The following is a 22500-nucleotide window of genomic DNA, read 5'->3' as shown; positions in this document are numbered from 1 at the left end:
TAGTTTTAGTGACTGTGGATTATAACAAGAGACCTAACAGACGGACTGTGAAAGGGGTGCCCAAGAATTAACATCACTATATCCTGGAAGGATAAAGTATTTATAAAAATCAGTTGCCTAAAAGGCTTGAGTTAAGTTGCCTAAAATTCTTAGTATCGATAATGCTTACAATAATATGTGTAGTATATAGTTATTTTTCTCATGGAATCACTAACAGTAGTTTAAAAAAAATCCTTCACAATGCGTAACTTCTTTAATCTACAAACAGATACGGTATATAGCAAAATCATTTTTATATAATAGCACAAAATGCTTTTAAAATTACACTGTAAAGTATTCATAAATAGTCATTCACCACGAGTGAGAGAAAATATAAAGTACGCTTTAGAAGTTAATAACAGTTATTTCCCTGAAACTGCAAAACTGTAAGAAAAATGGAGGAAGGAGTTAAAACACATTGCAAAAATTATCACTGTAATTCTGCTATAAAGTTATTATGATACTGAGTTCTTGTAGCTTGTTGTTAAGGTCCTTTTGCTGTATACCCTGTAGTCTACCATTTGTAAACACATCTTTTTGATGTTTCTGCCAACATCCTGGCAACAAAGCAGTGCAATTTCAAATGAGCTAATTAACTTAATTGTTGATGAAGCATGAAACAGTTCATTCACCCTGTTAGCTGCACCATGACAACGTAAGAGTCTCAGCCCATGAAGTTACTCATCTATATAAAGCTATCTGTAGTTTTCTATTAAGATCGGTTGCATGCCAAAAACAATGTGGTTATTCTGACAAAACCCAGTCCACACTGTAAACGTAATACAAGTAGTGGCTCAGCATTTCTGTGGCAAATACCCTGGAACACAGAATTGCCAAGAAATTGATAAATTGGAAAAAAAACTATTCCACTTTTAAGCTGTTAGAGAGCTACGTAATCTATTTTCTAAACATTTAGACTTAGGTAGCTATTTAGAAAACTAACAACTGCAGCTGGAAAGTTTTTTCATTAATGATTAATACTGAAAGGTGTAAACCCACTCATTCAAGTGTTTTCAGTTGTATGCATCTTATGCACATGTAAGAGAAAAGGCTAAACTTACCAAAGGAGGGTTAAATGATCACATTTGGTACATTAGAATGGTGTGTGCATTGTTATATATTGCACACACATAAATCCTGTTTGCACACAGATGCACACATTATATGTACCTATATGCTTTACTCAAACTATCAAAATTAACTATGTATTTTTACATACTTTTGCTATCAAACATAAAACCAAAGCATCTCTTCAAATTTTCCAAGACTCCATTTCAATAAAGGGATAATAACAGGATTAAACACTGTGTGTTTGAAAGGCCTGCAAAAGTGTTCTACATGAAAGAAAGGATAACAATTTGACTGTCTGCAGATGGCCTTGATTATCCAGTTGCTCGGACTGTACACATGAACTCTGATATGCTTTACAGTAGAACTTTCCTAGCCATCTTTATCGTTCCTTAGTCTTAAATAGCTCCTTTATCCAATGAATAAAAATCAACCTACTTTAAAAACTGTCCAAAATCTTCACAAATGCTTTCACAGCCAGGCCATTTGCAAACTCCATGGCCATAGAGAGTATGAGAGGCCCCAGTTTCCTCGTGTGATGAGCTGTAGCAAAAGAATACGGCATCAGATTAATCTCAAAAGCCATAATCGTTGGAGGCTGCTAGCGCCTGTCAGGTTACGATCAGTGACAAACAGGTCAAAACAGGTCAATTCAGCTCAGAGCAGTCAGAAAAATTTAATCGTTCTATTGAATAGTTCAACTGCCAAGGCTAGATGATGTTCCAATTAGAGAAGAAATAGAGCCAAAGATGACTGTTAATAAAGGATGAAAAAATAAGATGACTGTATAATATCATATGCTAATTCTGCCATATGACCTCAGCGTAACATTTTACCTATAAATAAAAAATACACTCAGAAATGATCAATTCTGAAAAGAAATATTTAAGATGGACAGCAGGAACTTATGAATAATGTGAATGTTACTGTACAATCTTTAATATTTTCTGGGAGTTTATATATTAAGGTGACTTACATTAATAAATATTTCCCTTTACAATCATTGTTTCCATTAGCAGCTCTAGGATTCATGAAAACAAGCTCATATTCCATTTCATTTTTTATAAGAGTCTGCAATAGTTTTAGCCTTATGGAATCAAAGAGGTTTTATTTCTTTCCCCCTCACAGAGATGAGTATTAGCTATAGATTCCAAAGGAATACATCAACTTCTCCAACATATAATCATCACATTACTCTTAATTAAAGTAACAGCATAAAAGTATCCAGAGACGTTCCATTTTTGAAATAATAAAGTTAGCAGAAAACTGCTCTGATACGCCAATGAAGACCCTGGACATTATCAAATTATAGTCTCCTATTTTAAATGTTACAGTAATGAACAGGGATGTTTCTTTAAAATACAATTGTTTACTATTTAGAATTTGTTATAGCCAAGTTTAAATTTACCTTACATAAGAGATCATCAGTATCAGTCTTTTTTAAGTGCTGAAAGGTAACAAGGAGGAGTCAAAAATATCTGTACACTGAGCCTGAAAAGGCATATTTATAATATTAACACTTAGAGCCAAATTCTGCTGTGTTATAATGTCACAATTTACAGTAACTACTGGAATGATTCCATGAATGAAGTCAATGGAATTACTTCAGTGCTCACAAATGCAAAATTTGGCCTTTAGTGTTATTTCTTCTTTAGTGCTTTCCTCAAAAGTTTCAAATATATATTTTTTAAAACAGCACAAATTTAACTATGCAATAGTGTGTAAGGACTCTTTAAGTTGAATTACATCTTCAATCTGTTAGATATCCTGCTTATACTTTCTGAGACTAGACTGATTTAATACTGTAGGGCCTCAACATGGCTTCTAATTCTGTGAATGTCGTTGTTTGCCAGCAAAGCATCTACAAATCTGCATCTACAAATACCAGCCAGCACATGCAAATAACCAGTAGGATGTCTAACTGGCACCAGTAGTACCAAAAGTTCACTGTGGGTGCAAAACTGAAGGCACTTTTTTTTTTTAAAAGAATATCTGGGTTGGAAGGGACCTCAGAAGGTCATCTAGTCCAATCCCCTGTTCAGAGTGGGACCAATCCCCAGACAGATTTTTGCCCCAGATCCCTAAATGGCCCCCTTAAGGACTGAACTCATAACCCTCGGTTTAGTAGGCCAATGCTCAAACCATGGAGCTACCCCTCCCTCCCATTTGAGTATTCAAAGTTGCACTTGTAAAATTAGAGGCATTTGGTGAAAATCATGCTAACGATTTAACATACTGGAAAAATTATGATTATTTAATCAACCTTCAACATTCTGTATTTTTTCTGATTTTTAGTAAAGAAATATATGATTTCAAATAATACAACTCATGATGTGAAATAATGATGTCTGTCTTTATTGTATGTTCATAATTGTAACAAAAGCAAAGTTTTATGTCAGATAATAAGCACAGTAGGAATCTCATCAGAATTACCTGTCTCGCCTTGCATTTAGAACTGAAGACTGTCCATTCACTATGGAATGATGAGTTATTGGTGGTGATGCTTTGGAAGTGGTAGAGGAGGTAGTAGAGGAGGAATTGTTAGTAGAGAGGTCTAGCCCTCCATGTTTAATGCCATTGTCTTCCATACTGTGAACTCCAGTCACTTCTTTCCATAACTGCTGAATCTCAGCAGGACTTAAGCCAGCTATAAAATGAAAGAGAGCCCCACTAATATAACAAAGTAAGAGTTTCATATAATGAGCTCAGTGTTATTAATGGATTAATGCCAACAATAAAGGTGAGGCTGTTTTTCCAGCATGATCGACATGTAGTAAAACAATTTCATTTTTCCTCTATCGGCACCCAATTAATTTAGCTGCTTTTCTCTTGTGCTACAAACAGTCAATTAAAAAACGGTCACCAATTTTAATATTATTATGCTTCTTCTTAAAACACTTGTTCAAGGATCAAAGAGGGCAAACTACAAAGACTAACTGGTAACTCCTGTTTGAAAAACTACTATTAAAGTAAGTTTTAAAGGAGATTTTCACTGTCTGTAGAATCAATTTCTTGATATACAGACATGACTCAATGGATTCAAAGTTCACTTAGCTCTTCAGAAGTACTGCTTAACCAACAATGAAATGGAAATAGAAAAATATATCTGATTGCACTAAGAATGCAAGCATTAATTTTCTTTTTAAACGAAAATCAAATCAAACTCATGCGACCAAACTGAAATCAATGGGATTGCAACAGGTTTAACGTTAGGGCAGAATCCGGCCCACTAACTTCAATCAGGGAAGATAAACTTTAATAGTTTCAGCCATCTATTAACTAGCATTGTTTAATTAATAAAATTCACCTCGTTTAAAATGTAGCTTGAATGGGCAAATACCAATTCTTCGGATGAATAACCACTCTAACAAGCAACACAGGACCAGATACTGGTGACTGCTCAAGTTGCTCTGTCTCCCCAGTCAGCCAAAAAGCAATAGAACTGGTCTCTTGAAGATTCACTCTGAATGGATGAATCCCCAAGTAGCGTAGTGTCATCATGGCAGTTCTTTTGCTAGCCTTTCTCCCTACTCTGTTATGGGAAGGAGACTGGAGGGCCTCAGTAGGAGAAAGGGGTGTCCCTATGCCTCAGCTTCAACAGTCTCTCTTAGGGTCATTGGCATAATTCAGAGAATCCTTGAGGCTTCTCTAATATATGACTGGGACTGTCCTAAACCTGGATTAACCTCATTACTGGAGAGTTGTAAAGATGGCTTAAAGCCACTGTTGTCTTCTCCCCCAGTTGTGAGTCATGCTGAGCATAGTAGGGATACAGTCTGAGATAAGGACCAACATCTCTTATATGTTGCATTTATACATTTGCAGTCAGGACTGTATGACTACACTGTCTGTGTTTGTCCCATAAAAGTTATAGATGATAAGAGAGAGTGTTGTCAAGTATTGTCCTTCATTCGTACATTTTGCAAGAAAGTACAGAAATTTCCATCACAATTTGTTGTTGGCTTGCAGGAAAGGACTGCAAATTACAGGTAACAAGAAGAATATGATCACTTTCTCCTCCCACGTCCATCTGCATCTGGCTTAGGAAGTTGTGACATTTCTGCTCAGATGTAAACTTTGCCACAGTTATCTGTTGATTTTGTCACCACCAGACAGGATTGCCTTTGAAGACTACTCCAACACGCGTAGAACAGAATGAGAAGGCTCATTAACTCAGCAGAGATTTTTATGCTATACTTTGTTATCACACCCATGCTTTGCAGCTTGCACTGCCTACCAATTTATTTCTGGGTATTTGTTTTTTCATTCAGCTGAACAGGTGGATTTGATCTATATAGACTGGCTTGGTTTGGGTCATGGCTATCACAACTACCTCTCTTTTATGTATCATCTCAACAACTGAAATCAACTAAAACACTCTTTCTCACAGTAACTAGAGTTGCATGGTGGAAAGGAAAGGTGTTCTCAGTGGGTGGCCTTTAACTCTGGATTTGGCTTCTCCCTCATTGTTCTGACATAGCTCAGTTTATTGACCTTCAGAGAACAATGAAAGGTTCATCTCTTCATTCAGGCTTTTGATAGAGAGGGTGGCTTTAACGGGTGAATGAGACTCCTTTTCATGAGATAAAGAGATGTTTTTCATTGACTTTTTTCTCTCTTGTTAGCTAATATTTTATATTGAATGTACATGAGCTCATATTGCTAAAAATTGGTGCAATTTAAAACCCACTGAAAAATAACGTACTTTCTTCAAAATTTGTCAACAACTATCTTATTAGGAAGCATGCAAAACCATGGAAGCCAAAGACTGTTCACTTTGTTAGTTATTCATAGAAATATTTTGTCCAGATAGCCTGGAAACTAACTGGATGGAAGTTGAGATCTTACTTTTTATTCCATTATTCTGTATGATAATTGCTATATTTACTTCTTCTCTACCTTAGATACTAACACAGAGTGGTGCCCTGGGTTAATTACAAAGTGAGGGGAAAAAAGGGATGATTTGGGCTGAACAACTCAAAAATTGGAGTTTATACGGTTTGCATAGCAAGGAAGTCAGACTTACTATTTTTACTGAATCAGGCCTATGGGTAACAGGAGACAATATGACAATGGTAGCAATAGTTGTAACTGTTTCTAATGAAGTTAAGTAATTATTACACAGTTTATATAAAGTAGTTTGCAGCAACTCTGCCAATAATAAATGTAATTACTGTAAAAAGTAGTCAACTGTTAATATGATGATCACAGATCAAATCAAACAGTAATGGAGTCAGTTCGGAGAGGGGAGAAAAATGATATATTAAACCCTCTTAAATATTTCCCTTTTTCCTGCAGCATTAACTCTCTGTCCTAATTTTTTATTGTTTTTTTTTTTAAAGATAAAAAATTTTTAAAAAAAAAATTAGAATGAAAATGTCTTCTCCATTCTCACCAGCAAGGAAATTTGATGGGAGCAGCAGGCGGATGACCTTTCCTTGGTCATGAGGGGAGAATATAAGATTGGCTGTGCGGGGATATTTTCTCCTTCCTGTTGTCCCTCCTCCATTCCAAGTGCAAAAAACCATGCCTGTGAAGGAGACAGCTTTCTCTAACTCCTTCTACCACTCATTGGCCTAATCAGTAGGGTAGGGGGAGAGATCAATGAGCTGACTGGCTCTTGTGTGCCACCCTTTGTTTAACACTTTCCTGGGCATCCAGTAGTCACCTTCCTGGCCCACACTCCCTGCTCTATAGCTAAGGTGTGGTTTGAGCCACATTTCCAATAAGTTTTGGGTCAGCTGATATTGCTCGGGTTTTGGGGAACCGACATTTCTGGCTCTGGGGATATTTAGCAAGGTATCCTTGAGCTTCTTTGTTTCATTTGCCTTTTTCACAGCACCATTTATGTTAAAAGGAGAAAGGACAGGAATGTAAAAGTAAGGAAGTCAACAGGGCATAAGGTCACTTAATACTGTACTGGACCCAAAAGAATGCTTGGTATTTTGAAAAGAGTTTAGATAAGTCTCTTTCTTTGCTTTTCTCCACTCTCTTTTTTATTTATTTAGTTCTTAGTGATTTTAAAATCTATCCCTGTGACTATGTTTAATTCTGCTACATGGCTTGATCAGTAAGTTTTATATATATTATTGATATTAAATTCTTCTGCATTTATCTAGCATCAGTGTAGCATGATATAGAAGTTTCTTATTGTGAGACACAGTTTATTAGGTTTTCAATAGTGGAGAGATTGTATCTTGTTATAAGGTTAATGCTAAAATTACACCTCTTTTTTAACAGCTTATTTGTTGCACCTGAACATCTAGAAAATGTTATAAATGTTCTAGTTGTGACAAGGTAGAAGTTATACTTCAACATAAGTACTATTTTTCAGGGGCAAGCATCACAGCATTTTGAATGTGCTGCCCCCTCACAGTTAAATTTAGGAAGTTGTTCAATTTAGGCTTAGTGAATGCAAAAACTATGTTTAGTTTATGCAATTGTCATTGACAATCTGCATTTTAAAAGGATATTTTCTGATCTTTTTGAGTTATAAACAAGAATCTCCTTGTGTCTTTCAGATGTACTAGCCATTCATTCAGTTTATCACATCCATATAGAAGAGTTTGTATTATCCAAATGGAAACAAACATCTTTATATTGACAAGTTACGGATTTAAGTGCAGAACTATTCACCAGCCCCATATTCAACCACGGCACATGAGCAGTGGTTTCTTAGACATCAGAATTACACAGAGGCCCAATAATCTTTGGAAGAATTTTGTGGATGTGTAAGACATCTGGAATTTCAAATATAGTAACTGAGGATTCCTGTATGTATAAGGGGTAGAGTCCTTCTTGTATCACAGGTAATTATTCATTTGACATACATGTCTTTCTATTGCATTCCACATATACGCTTTCTCTTCCAGTAAGTTTTAGTGTTGAGAATTTTATTCTGTACCACCACAGAAAATATATGACATTGGACTTTGTTAAGTGTGGACATCTTTATTTTCATAAGGACAATAAGAGAGAAGACTGATCCTCTTCCCATATCCACTAACCCTAAGCCGGGGCAGGAAGAACTCCTAGGTTCAAGGTAATAGTATGATGATGTTTTATATGGGTGACTGCTATGTGGGCCTGTCTCATCTGACAGACAGTTGATTTTTGATTTCATTACTCAAGTTAGACTGTAGATTAGGCACATCCTTGTCTCAGCTGCACTGTCTCAGGAGAAGCCCAGGAAAATAACTTGGATTAAAAGTCAGAATTCCTAATCTTCTCCACTCTTTGCTCCAAAGACGGAAATAATCTGCTACAGCCCTTTCCAAGATGCAGAGTCCTTCTTTCCATCCTTTCTAGCTTCTACTCTGCCGATCAGCACATTGAAGGTGTTCACAGAGTTAAGGCTCTGCCCATTCTCTGCCTCTTTGTGCCTACCAAAACCTAGTCCCATATTTATTTTTAAAACCACAGTTTCCTTATTTTCTTTATTAAAATATATTTCTGCATTTCCTTTCTCCATCCTTTTTCTGCCCTGCACCTTATAAAATGGATAGCAGAGCTAAAAGAGAAAAGGGGCATCCTTGACCAGCATTGCTTTGATTCAAAAGCACAGAATAGATGCAAACCAAAGAGGTTTACTTAATTTAGATGATAAAATTACAGTAATATTTTAAATGCGGATATTTTCCCCTAATATTTTAACTCTTTAGTAGTTTTTTTCATTGTTAGTTCAGTTACAGCAAATCCTTCTAGGAAGCCATACTGAGGAGGAATTAGGAATTAAGGCACAATTTAATAGTTCTGCTAAAACAACTATTAAAAGAAAAAACACCAATTAAATATAAATTATTTTATATTTGTTTTTTTATTAGAAACGTGTGAATGACTGTTGTGTTAGACTGTTGTCAGGAATGGTATAGATAATACTTAGTCCCTGTCATAACTGCAGGAGACTGGACTAGATGACCTCTCAAGGTCCCTTCCAGTCCTATGATTCTATGTATGACTATCAATGTAATTTGTGTATGAGTTCTGAGAGAAATCTAGGGGGATCACTCAATGTTAGGGAATACCCGAGGAATTTCTCTTGCAACACATAGCACAAGAGAGGAATGCAGAAAGTAAAGCTGTTCAGAGAGACATTTCACTTCAAGTATTTTTTTCCCCCTTCTAATCTCATGCTGCTTTATGGAAAAGGAAATCAGTATTGCCAAACTGAAATATTTAAAAATCATAAGTCAGGATCATCAAAATCATGAGGTTTAATATAATAGTAAATTTGGGGTTATTTTTGTTTCTGTTTTGGAGCCTTTACAGAGTACTTGGGTCACATTTTCAAGCATCTATCTTTAACCACACAGGCTGGAAATTTACTTTTTTTTTTTTAAATGAAAGCTGAGATTCTCATGTAATTAAGATTTAACTAGGAAATGCCTGTTCGTTGAACCCAAAATGTCTCATAAAAGGGAGTTGCGTTCAACAAACTTTTGCTAAATCTCAGGCAGGGTTCTGATGGAACCCTGTCAGTTTGCCTGATGGAATGCTGTGCAGCCCCGACATGTGATCTGCTTCAGTGCCAGGGACCTAAGGTTTGTGGGGTCTACAGCTCTGGGGAAGCCCCACCATGCTGGAATTTCCAGACTCCCTGATATGGAGCTGGGAGACTGAAAATGCTGGGAGACCTGCCTGGAGCTGGGGCTCTCACGTCTTCCAGACTCCCAGTCAGGGCCAGCTTTAGGAAGTGCGGGGCCCAATCAGAACATTTTTGGAGGGGCCCCTACAGGGATGACTTAAAAAAAAACATGTAAAAAAAAAAAGCCTTTCATTTCTTAGCGACTGGTTCCCTATAAAAAGTTCTGATTTAAGGGATGTGCCACAGTATGTATTTTTTGTACCAATAGGGTTACCATACATCCGTATTTTCCTCCTAGATGGCGATTTAAGAACCAAAAAGACTGGCATGTCCGGGAAAATACAGATGTATGTTAACCCTACCTAAAGTTCTTTTTTAAAAAGATGGGCCTGAACTAGAAATGAGCTCTGTTTCACATGTGCGGGTCCCCGTCGCTCCCTGAGGGTGTGTTAGGGTGACCAGATGTCCCGATTTTATAGGGACAGTCCTGATTTTTGGGTCATTTTCTTATATAGGATCCTATTACCCCCCACCCCCTGTCCCGATTTTTCACACTTGCTGTCTGGTCACCCTAGGGTGTGCACATGTGTGGGTCCTAACTGCTCCCTGCCCCCTTCATTGAAACAGGTGTGCAGGGTTACTACCCTGTGAACTTCAGGGCACCAGTGGACATGGGGCTGGCTGGAGGTAGTTCAGGGGTTGGCTGGAGATAGGATCTGGCTGCAGGCAGAGCAAGGAGTGTGGGGCTGGCTGGAGACAGGGGAGTGTGGGGTGGGCTGGTTGGCTTCACGCAGGGACGCAGTGGGGTGTGGGACTGGCTGGCTTCAGGCAGGGGGTACGGCAGGGTTTGGCTGGTGTGGGCAGGACAGGGAGAGTGGGGCTGGTGCAGGCAGGGGCTGGCTGGAGACGGGCTGGCTGCAGGCAGGGGTGCAGGGCTGGAGACACGGCAGGGGGTGCAGGGCTGGCTGGAGACGGGCTGGCTGCAGGCAGGGCAGGGGCTGGCTACGGGTACAGGGAGTACAGTCTACCCTGTACTGTGAGTGCCCCCTCTTCCTATCTCTCCCACCGGGGTAGCAGCAGCAGCAGCCCAGGACTCGGGGGGTATTTAAAGGGCCTGGGGCTCCCCTGCTTCCACCACCCTGACCCTGTAAATAGCCGAGGGAGCCCTGGGGAAGTGGTGGGGCTCGGAGGTCTATTTAAAGGACCGGGGCAGCAGGGGCAGCTGGAGCCTGCTCCCCCCCCCCGCTACCCCAGGGCTCTGGGGGCTATTTTAAGGGCCCAGGGCTCCCCTCCTTCTACCTGGCCCTTTAAATAGCTGCAGGAGCCCTGGGGAAGTAGCAGGGAAGCGGTGGCTATTTAAAGGGTGGGGCAGTAGAAGCAACAGGAGCCCCAGACTTTTTAAATAGCCCCCTGAGCCCCGCAGCCCTACCCCAGGGCGCCAGTAGTGGAGGCTCTGGTGGCAATTTAAAGGGCCTGGGGTTCCAGCCCCTGCTGGGAGCCTCAGGTCCTTTAAATTGCCCCCTGGGGAAGCTGGGCTACCCTGGTACAGTGCACTGGCTCTTGCCGGTACGCTGTACTGGGGCTTGGGCATGGGGCCCTCTTTGGGACGGGGCCCGATTCAGAGGAATTGGTTGAATTGGCCTAAAGCCGGCCCTGCTCCCAGTTCCTTGGCAGGAAGTCCAGAAGCCTTGGGAGCCCCTGTCCCTTGCCTGGGACCACTTTCTCTCTGCCCTGTTCCTTCTCTCCATGAGCCTCTGCTCTTCCTAACTAGCTCCCCTGAGGAGCCTCTCTCCTCAGGACCTTCCTCTGTTCTGAGGTCTCCATACGGAACACTCACAAGCCTTTATTATGCTCAAGTGCTCCTTACCTAATTAACTGCCACCCACCTACTTAGACAATTAACTATCCACAGGTGGATCTGGGTTGGTTCATTCTCCTTAGCAGAGCTGTCACAGGTAGGCTGGACCTCAGGTAGACCCCGTCGAGGCCAGCACTCTGCAACATGGAATTTTACGTAAAATGCCAAATGGCCAAAACAGAGATTCATATTAAAACTGTGACAGCTAGCAATGCTGGGACACTATATTCAAGTTGTCACTTTTCCCACATTGTTCCGTCCCCATTTTGTTTGTATGAAGTACACTCTCCCTGCACTCATCTAACTTCCAAGTCTCAAGTCTTGCAATCTGTATCTGATGAATGAACCCTTATGTCCACGTAGAGTCTAATATAAATCAAGCAAACTCTACTTGGACGCAGCTCATAGAGAACTCATTGAAAGATCGGGGTCCTAAAGAGCAGATATTATATAATTTACATGAAAGAGACCTCTAACTTATCTCTGTTCTGTAATGTAAGTAAAAAGTAAGGTTATGTGCCACATAGGTGATGGCAGAATAGAGTTCTTAACATGTGAAATCTTTGGCATTCCCACAGTATTTATTCCTAAGTAAATTTACCTTTCATAAATCTGAGTCCCCCCTTTCTCCTAAATGACTAAATACTGAATCATTAATAAACAGTATCTCCCCACTTAACGTCCTCTTGCTTAACGTTGTTTCGATCTTAGGTCCCTGCTTAATTACAGAACATGCTCCATTAAAAGTTGTGCACTGCTTTGCTATAATGTTGTTTGGCTAGCTGCTTTGTCCTCAGCTGGCAGCCCCCCATCAGCTCCCCTACGTGCACCCTCCCCACAGTGCCTCCTGCCTGCCGGCAGACCCCATGGATCAGTGCCTTCCCCTGCCTCCCCCCACTTCCTGCCCACGGCAATCAGCTGGCTTGAGGCATTCAGGAAGGATGGGGGAGGAGCGAGGACTTGGTGCGCAGGCCCCCCCCGCCTCTCGAACGCCGTAAATCAGCTGATTGCCGTGGGCAGGAGGCAGGGAAGAGCCTGCCCGCCGAGTCTTCGCTCCTCCCTACTCCCTCCTGCCCCCTAAACTCTGCAAACTAGTTGATTGCCACAGGCAGGGGAGGAAGGGGGGAGGAGCGAGGACGCAGCGTGCAGAGTAACAGGGGAGGAGGTGGGGGAAGAAAGGTGGGTTAAGGGTGGGGGCTTGGGTGAAGGGTTGGCGGCAGGCTGAGGGTTGATTCCTCTGCCCCTGGTGTTTGCAGAGTAGAGGAAGCTGCTGCTGCTGCTGCACAACATACTTCTCCTAGCCTACAGCACCTTCAGCCTCCTTGCCTGCCTCATTGTCTCCAGTGCCAGTGGGCTGTGCCTGTGTGGGGTAAGACGGGGGTACCTCCCAACTATGGTACTGTACTGCATGGCAAAAAAAAATCCATGGAGCCTAATCCCCCCATTTACATTCATTCTTATGAGGAAATTGGATTTGCTTAACATCGTTTCACTTGAAGTCGCATTTTTCAGGAACATAACTACAACGTTAAGTGAGGAGCTAGTGTACCAATGACAGTGGCTGAGATTTTCCATTAACGTTTTGCACTCAGAAATCTTGGTCCCAATGACAAAGGGTTAAAGAGTGCTTTTCAAAACCATCCCCTTCCTGTAACTATATGCAACTCACAGTTCTCCATTAGTGACATCACAATTTACTGACATGAAAATTATTGTTATATTTAAGTTTTTCAAAGGATGATTAAGAAAAGGAATCCTGAGATATAAAGATCCACTCCAACAAATTCCAGGAAATAAGTCAATTTAGCATTACTACAATTTTTTTAATTACACAAAATGATTTAAAAATTTAAATTAAGTTTGGATACAGCCATTTATATATCAATTGCCCACTATCTTTTGTATCGGTTCACTTATGTTAAATGAAGTGATTACATTCTCACTAAATCAGTTTTCTGTAGTTCCTCAGTGTAAATCAATGGTGCTTGAATTGTGTTGCCCTTAGAAAGTGTTTTCAGCACATAAGACTAATAAATATGCATTTTATACCTAAGAAAAAGCACTCAAAAGCAGTTTTCTCTAGTAAAAGCATGTAGTAAAATTTATCAGCCTCAAGAAAACTACACAGTGCAATAATATTAACAATAATATTTTATTATTAAAGTATGGTTTAAATGCAATAAAAGGAAACTTCTGAAGTTCAGGTCAAAACGGAACAATTAAAAAAAAGTTATGAATTAGAAATAAGTTAAATCATATGTTGTTTAGATACCTTGTGGCAGAGACTGGACAGGAAGAGCAGACTGGCCAGGTGGGATGGAAATGAGTCCCTGACGCTGAAGATTCAGCAGATGTTGCTGCTGCTGGAGCTGTTGCATCTGGAGGAGCTGCTGCTGGAAGACAAGCTGCTGGGCTGCCAACTGCTGCTGCTAGATAAAAAATACAACAAACACAGCAGAGAATAAAGTCTGCAATGAAGGCTGCAAGAAGAAAATGTAAACTCCACTTGTTTCCCCTTTCATCTCAGTTATTAAATAATAATATTATTTACAGAATACTCAGACAGTGGAAGCATTTGCATTTTTCCATTATTTTTATTCCAAACTACTAGGTTGTTAGGGAAAAAAGGCAAAATACAATTAATAATATGCTGCAGATAAGGGTCAAGAGAAAGTAGGTAACAGCTGTTCAGAAATAAAAAAAATCAGCTCATGGCAGATGATAACAAATATATCTATGCTAAAAGCATAACTCTTTACAACAGTTTGTGATTCAACTGTTCCATTCAGTTTTTCCAACTGAATAAGTTCGGTCCGCAGTGGCCCATGAATGTGGTCTCCAGTGATCTATTAGTAAACTGGGATGTAGCCTTCATTTCACTGGTCTGTTAGCTCACTCTCTTCTCTTGTTGGAATATATTAAAACCAGCATCAGATTCAAGACAAAGAAGAGCCCTATTACAAGTAAAAGCATAACTTTAAATTTTGTGAGGCATTACAAGACAAACTGGAGTTTTTTAGACTCAGGGGGGTATAAAAAGGCAGTCACATGTCAGAGAAAGACAAGCTGCTATGGAAGACCTTTCCTTTTCAGTTTGGGGAAAAGAGAAACTTCTGATGCGCTCACTGGAAAACAGACTGCATAATGGAGCAAGTCATGTGGATTGCCCAGAGCCTCGGGAGAAATAAGGGAGCAATTTCTATTCCGTAGCTGATGGCTGTCTGAAATTCTATTCACAAATCCAAACAGAAACAAAGCCTCAGGAGGTCAGAACTGTTTCCTGTACGTTTGCATAATGGGCAGCTTGAAGACAACCTCTACGATACCTGCTGATCAATTTAACTACTTCAACATGTTTTGTTTGTATTATGTTTATATTTGATGCAGTTTGCTGACAAGTGCAAGCTAGGCCTGAGAAGCCAGCTTGTCAGGTTGATTTATGAGCACATCAAACTGTAACTTTCTCCTCGCTACTCCAAACCTACAGTAGCAGTTCATTAATCAGGGGCCTGCGACTTTGAAATCTGTGCTCCACCATTTTTTTTAAACAATGGGCTAAATTTGCATGCTCTCTGAGCTGTACCACGGAGGAAAGTAAGGTTCCCTCACCAATTTAGATTCTCTGTGAATACAAGATAATCAGTACTTTGTCCACCACACAGTTTGCTCTTTGTATACTTTGATTCGTTAGTGAATATTAGATGACAGCAGCACCGGCTTGTAATCCTCAAATCCCATACTCCCTCCCTCCCCCCTTAAAAAAAAAAGGGTGGTGAGGGGAGTGGCAGAATTCTACTGTCACTCTTATTAATCTCAGGCAAAAGACTATAAGAATACATCTTTGATAGGAAGAACCTTGTTATCAAAAAAGACCTCAAACTTTTCTTGTCCCTTCTTTTCCCCTTCTCAAGCCCAAACTATTACGTATCGTTGAGTTTCACAGATCTTACCTCTTTTGCTTGCTTTCCTGGATGCTGCTGTTGCTGCTGTTGTTGCTGCTGCTGCTGCTGTTGTTGCTGCTGCTGCTGCTGCTGCTGTTGTTGTTGCTGCTGCTGCTGCTGCTGCAAAAGCTGAAGATGTAACTGCTCTTGCTGTTTCTTGTAAAACTCTTGTAGTTGTTGCTGAATAAACCATTTTGACTTTAATAAATAAAGGCAAAAGTTTCAAGTATTATAAATCTCCTAAACTCCTCTAGATTGGCATATGGTAGAGTAGCCATTAAGATTCACCTCATAATAAAAACGTGTTTGATTTGAAGAGGCAGATCTACATACATTTTTTTTTCCAAGGCGGCTCTGAAATTTTCCAATGCAGATTCCAAAATATCCTAAACAGAAGGGTATAGAAAATCTGTATTCTAACGGGAATGCAGTAGAGCCAAATTAACTCCCCAGATTATTACATCTACATTCCTCATATATCCAATATAACAAATTTCAAGCTGTACTCTACCACTTGCAAGAAGTCAGTTAGACCAAACAAATCGTCGATTTCTTAGGGAAAAAAATTAATTAATCTGTCAGCCTGTGCAGCAGGATGCCAGATTTGCAATTGAAGGTGAATTGCCTGTAATGATCATGATACTAGATATCGAAGTGTTTAAACATGAAAGAAATAAGATTAACAGACACATTATTTTCTCTATCATAATTAAGTATACACCCAAAAATATAGTTGAAATTGTAGTCCCATGTTGTACTGATGAACTGAGCTCTGACACTGTCGTTATTCTAAGAATGAATTTTCATTGATTCTTGATTTAGCTGCCAGGTTTTGTGCTAAGGGAAATGTAATTATCCCTCCTCTTTCTAATCTCTATTGGAACAAATTTTTGGAAGGAAAATAAACAAACAAAGGAATTACTTTCACCTTTAAGGAAACAAGCTGTTAAGTTCAAATTTCATAACCACATTCCACTTATATGACTAAAGGGAGTACTAAAGTGTTATGAATTTTAAAGTAACAATTATCTACAAGTCTATTTACACTTCCTTTGGCAAGTCTACAATTCAAATGTGCCTAAGCACTTGAAAATTTAAATACTGATTTGCTCAGTGTTCATAACACATCTGCCATTGCTGTTATTTTATACACAGCATTTAATGTTTCAAATTTGCCTGTAGATTGACACATTTTTGCAGTCAGGGTAAGAAATCTGAAGACTAGGAAGTTGAACATTCATTTTTTTCATACTTTCTTGAGTAAAGAAATATGAAACACTAGAAAATCAGTCCCATGCAAGCATAGCTAATACCTAGGGACATTCCTTGGGTTATGGTAACAGTCCAAAGCAGGTAACCCACATTACCTGCTGTAACATAACTGCTTGCTGCTGTTGAAGAAGTGCTTGAAGCTGCTGTGGAGACAACACTTGCTGCTGGAGGATCTGCTGCATTTGCTGAGGGGTGATCACCTGGGGAGTCATCATGGCCACTGACACAGGCACCTGCACAGAGAAAGAAAGATATCATCATCAAACACATCTTAGCTCATCTGCATCACAGCTGTATGTCTTCTTTTTTATTTTGTACCAAAGATAGACCATAATATTTATCACTGTAAAGTTCCACTCTCAGTAAAAATCTGTTATTTTGAGACCACAGTGCTGTGGCACTCTATTTCCAGAGGCATCAGATTTGATCAGACTCAAGCTTTATGTTTTACATCTCTTATGTATTACTGCAAGAGATTTAAACATTGGCTAGCATAAATGTGTATTTAAAAATAAATGATCACATGGTAAGGCTCTCAACACTTCATAATCAATCATCTTATCAAGTGTCATAATGTTACGCATAGAAAAACCTATTGAGACTGTTTCAAAAGATATGATTAAAAAATATAAAAAATTAAGCATCTGAAAGCAATATAGCTACATCTTACACAATACAGATATCTAGACTAGCAAAACATATGTACAATGCTTTGTTTTAAATATAAGAAAACATTTCTTGTTAGGTTTGTTCTTTTAGTAAGTGTTGATTGTACCAAAAACACAACAGCACAGATATATCCAGTGAAACAAGGGACATTATCCTAGAACCCTGGCCCCTCTGGACAAACTGTATTTTTTCAGGATTTCCTGACTTAAAACCCAAAGCCTGGAAATCTTCACATGAGCCAATTTTAAGTTTGTCCATTAAACTCTTGGAGAATGTTTTTGTTCAAGGTTCTTTTGTGGTTATCACTTTCTTTTCTGTGTTCTGTGCAATGAGAGCGCATGTGTGCGTGTGTATGTGTCAGAGAGAGGGAGAGAGAGAGAGAGAAGCAGACAGCAAGGTTGCGTGTTTGCATGTGTGAGAGAAATCTTGTTTAAGAGCCTAAGATATGTGCTCAGCGTCTGCTGTATATGCACAGTCTGAAGGCGTTGCTTCAACTACCTAGCACATAATCAAATAGCTTGTCACTGTGCCAAGCTTGCAACCTTTGAGAAAGCAATCACTTTCTTTTCTAGAAGAAACAATTCACTTTTACTGTAAATAAAAGCAATAATTAATAAAAATATTGTTTTGCCACATGTTCTCAGGACACTATGGTACTTTGCAAAGCAGCAAAGGTTATTATTGTTAATAGATTAAATCCCAAATGTGTCTTAATGATCAACACTTTCCTAATATATCTGGTAAAATAATCTATTCTGTGGAAGATGATGGCTGTGTGCAAACCAAAACTTTTATATAAAAGAAAATGGAAATGGAATGAATATGATGTTCTGAACTTTGAGTTTATAAGAAAATATAGTGAAATCACCCCAATTCATCTAACAGTAAACATTCACATTTACCATCACAGGAACTTTGATCTGAAAATGCTGAACGTTACACTTCATAAACTACAGTAATGTAATGTACAGAATTTGAATATAAATGTATTACTATGTGACTGTAAAAATGACCACAATAAAAAAAGTCTAATATTCTTGTGTAGAGACTCTAGTTAAATAATTCTAATCAAAATATTTCAGAAATGCTTACTGTAAAATAAAAGCGGCAGAGACAAAAACAGAATCCAATACAATAAGTTATTTAGTGATGGTTATAAGTATTGTGATGTTTGAAAATGATGCGTCTGTTTACAACATTGTTTGTTCTAAGCCTACGAAGTCACAGAGAGAAGACAAACCAGTTTGAAAAAGTTTGAGGATGTACGAACTCAAATTCAACCCTGAATTGATAAGAGTTTCAGCTATTTACTCCAGGTCTGAATTTGCCTTCTTTCAACAATTTCGCTTCAGTGCTGCCATCTAACTGACATAAGTCAAACTGAAATGAAAAGGAAGAGAGAAAGGCAGGCCCTTTAACAGTTAAACCACTAAATTAACCTTTAAACCTTGGAGGAGTTTCTCTATCCATTAATATATTACCTATAAACTATACCACATGGCATAGGCCTTGCCACACTTGTGTTCCCTCTCTATGTCACATTTCTTCTTACATGTTCACATGGACCAATATAGATATATTGGCCCAGATTCTTAGGTGTTGTAAATCAGCACAGCACTATTAACTTCACTGGAAGTGGTTTACTGTTTTAAACTGCTAAGAATTTGACCCATAATATGAAGCAGAGGCATTTTGTGAGATAGATGTATTATGGAATATAGAACTGTCTATACCTGTCAGTTCACAATTCGCGTTTGTTTGCTCATGTTGTGCATATTGTGAGTCTTGTTGAGGTTGTACTTGTTTGTGCTCCAAGTGACTAGCCAAATTTGCCTTGTTAATTTATTCCTTCATGCAAGTTCTCCCATTCCAATAGTTTTCTCTGTTTTTCAACTATATCTTTAGAAGTCAACAACCTAATTTGCCTTTTTTTACAAGGTCCTGGATAAAAACACAGAAGCAAAGAAAATGGCAAAAGCTGTACCAAGTAAAATGTTTTGAGGGAGAATCCAAACATGCTTAATACTTGTAGCACCATATCCAGTGTACAACCATCTACCTACAGCTAAGAAACAAGCCATTTTGAGAGCTATTGAATACCCATGAATTTTCATGGTAAATCTGCACAAAGTTATTACACATAGATGTTTCTGTAATTGTAATATATTGGTAAATTTCACAGTTTTCAATGATCCATAGACTTGCACTTCTATTGCTTTGGTGGGATGGTGCTAGTGCACTGTCTAGGAACAAAGAACATTAGAAAACTAGCCCTTTTAGCCTTCAGTTATGTGTATGTTTGTTTACTTTTCATATCTGTAGTTTTTAGTGCCTCTGAGCTGATTTTTTAAAAATTAAATGGAGGCAAATTTTAACTTTATTCATATAAACAGCCCTTGATACAACCAACTCACTGTCAACAAACCTCAAATACAAATGCCATGAGCCGGTGAAAAAAAGACAATGTGAAGCACATCATATCTGTTTTACACCCACGACCTGTTTGTTATACGATGTCTTCCAGCTTTCTGAGTTATATACAATACAGAGGAGGTTACAGTATACCAAATAATTTCTGTATGTTCTTTTCTTTCCAAAACTGCCTTTACAGCCACTGTACTGCAGAAGACTGACAAACTTTGGGCTCTGTGACTGTGCAAGCTACTGCTGCTTCAAATTTGAATCCATAATGACAACTTACGTGACTGCTTAGGCTTACCCCATTCGAAGGAGTTTGATTTTACTTCACTTACCCGTTGTCTTGCTACATATTGCAACCGAGATCATGAGAATGATGATGGAGGATGCGCTGAGTGTTTCCGCCATTGTCTGCATGCAGGTAAGCAGGTTCTACCTTACTTGAGGAATTAAAAGTAAGGGGGTATATTTGGCCACAATATTTTATTTCCTTGCTGATGATTCGACAGAAGCCAGCCAAAGAGAGGTGCTGGGGTCTACAAGATTCCCCTTTTCCTAGTGGTATTAGAGGGAGGGAGCCTCCTCCCTCCCCACCCCCCGCTTTCCCTGAAACAATGATTGGGGATGATAGCAGTCCCTAATCCCTTCTCCCAATTTAAGGTGGCTGTTTCTTCCAAATTACAATGGGGAAAAATGTGCTCTAAATACCATAATACCATCTCTCCTGCTCTCAAACGGACCACAAAGAAGCAATCTAGGATACCTGTACAACCCAAATAATAAGAAGAGGGAAAACCCCAGAATGAGGAGTTGCACATGTTTAGGGATCTCCATAGCTACCAGTCACGAAGTTGAGTTTTCCCTCTTGGTCAACAGACTGACCTGTCTCCTAAATAGGTGAGTCTTCTGCACATGGACCATACCTAACTCTTTGGGTCTTACATGCCCCAAAAGGCCATGTAAATTGTCGGATACATAGTTGTAAAGAGTTTTTTGAGCTTTATGTTCTACGCATTTCTTGTTTTCTTGGATTAAATGAAGAATTTTCTTTTAAGTGCAGCTGAACGTGTCTGAAGACACAAAAGCAGACAAGTTTCAAATTTATAAAGCACTGAAGGCAAGAAGATCTCTAAACAACATTTTTATTAGCAGTTGTGGATGTATTCAGATAGGCATTTATAGCTACATACATAAATGTGGGAGTTTAAAAGATGAAGACCTTACTGAAGACAAGCAAATCTGCTTTTCCCCCACATCAAGGTAATGGGAGAGCTGCACGGGCTGGGTTTGTGTATTTAACACCACACTCCACTCCTGCATGGATAATTCAGGAGCACCTGCAGAGTACATGAGCAGGTAAAATATTTCACTACCATTTCTATGTACTAAATAGGCATGGGAATAAAGTTAAAAACTTACAAATTTCCTCAGGTGATTTACAAAAAGCAATATTCCTTGTGCCATAAATAGACTATCACAAGGCAGAATAACTGTCCAGCAGCCTTAATCTTTCACAGTTGTTTGAGAAGAAAGAGTTTTGATATCCACATTTCCAATTTAAAAAACAAAACAAAACAGCAACCTTATTTGATTCTGATAAAAAACTGATCTAGTTTGCAATGCAAAGGGATTTTTTTTCTCCACATTTGTTTCCAGTTTAAAATAATAACACAAAATAACAACATAATATTTCCACTGTGCTTTTCGGCGAAGGATCTCCAAGTGATTTACAAATATTAAGACTCTCAAAACCATTGCGAGGTAGTGAAATACTATTTCCAAGTTACAGAAAGAGACATCGAATTTAAATAATTCACCCAAGGTCATATATCTTCATCAATGACTTAGATACTGGCATAGAAAGTATGCTTATTAAGTTTGCAGATGATACCAAACTGAGAGGGATTGCAACTGCTTTGGAGGATAGAGTCATAATTCAAATGATCTGGACTAATAGGAGAAATGGTCTGAGGTAAACAGGATGAAGTTTACCTTTCTAGAATGGGAAGAGACTGTCTAGAAAGAGTACGGCAGAAAGGGATTGAGGGGTTATAGTGGACCACAAGCTAAATATGAGTCAACAGTGTGATGCTGTTGCAAAAAAAGCAGACGTGATTCTGGGATGCATTAACAGGTGTGTCGTGAGCGAGACACAAGAAGTCATTCTGCTGCTCTACTCTGCGCTGGTTAGGCCTCAACTGGAGTATTGTGTCCAGTTCTGTGCACCATATTTCAAGAAAGATGTGGAGAAATTGGAGAGGATCCAGAGAAGAGCAACAAGAATGATTAAAGGTCTTGAAAACATGATCTATGAAGGAAGGCTGAAAGAATTGGGTTTGTTTAGTTTGGAAAAGAGGAGACTGACAGGGGACATGATATTAGTTTTCAGGTATCTAAAAGAGTGTCATAAGGAGGAGGGAGAAAACTTGTTCACCTTAGCCTCTAATGATAGAACAAGAAGCAATGGGCTTAAACTGCAGCAAGGGAGATTTAGGTTGGACTTTAGGAAAAAGTTCCTAACTGCACGGTGGTTAAATACTGGAATAAATTGCCTAGGGAGGTTGTGGAATCTCCATCTCTGGAGATATTTAAGAGTAGGTTAGACAAATGTCTATCTGGGATGGTCTAGACAGTATTTGGTCCTGCCATGA

At 39.1% G+C, this 22500-nt stretch overlaps 1 protein-coding gene across 1 annotated transcript in view; it reads right to left on the bottom strand.

Annotated features, from left to right (window-relative positions):
* FOXP2 (forkhead box P2) overlaps positions 1-22500 on the bottom strand; it is a 667025-nt gene that overhangs the window by 60884 nt on the left and 583641 nt on the right. Inside the window, exons 6-11 of the mRNA XM_030549047.1 lie at positions 16858-16995; positions 15491-15670; positions 14876-14878; positions 13822-13978; positions 3541-3754; positions 1546-1650 (exon numbers count right to left, since the gene is read on the bottom strand). Coding sequence (XP_030404907.1) covers positions 1546-1650; positions 3541-3754; positions 13822-13978; positions 14876-14878; positions 15491-15670; positions 16858-16995 — 797 coding nt within the window. The remainder of the gene's footprint in view (positions 1-1545; positions 1651-3540; positions 3755-13821; positions 13979-14875; positions 14879-15490; positions 15671-16857; positions 16996-22500) is intronic.

This window comes from Gopherus evgoodei, chromosome 1, assembly GCF_007399415.2.
Source record: "Gopherus evgoodei ecotype Sinaloan lineage chromosome 1, rGopEvg1_v1.p, whole genome shotgun sequence".
In the NCBI taxonomy this organism is placed as follows: domain Eukaryota; kingdom Metazoa; phylum Chordata; order Testudines; family Testudinidae; genus Gopherus; species Gopherus evgoodei.
The sequence above is the reverse complement of the archived record's forward strand: the minus strand, read 5'-3'. Positions and strand labels throughout refer to the sequence as shown.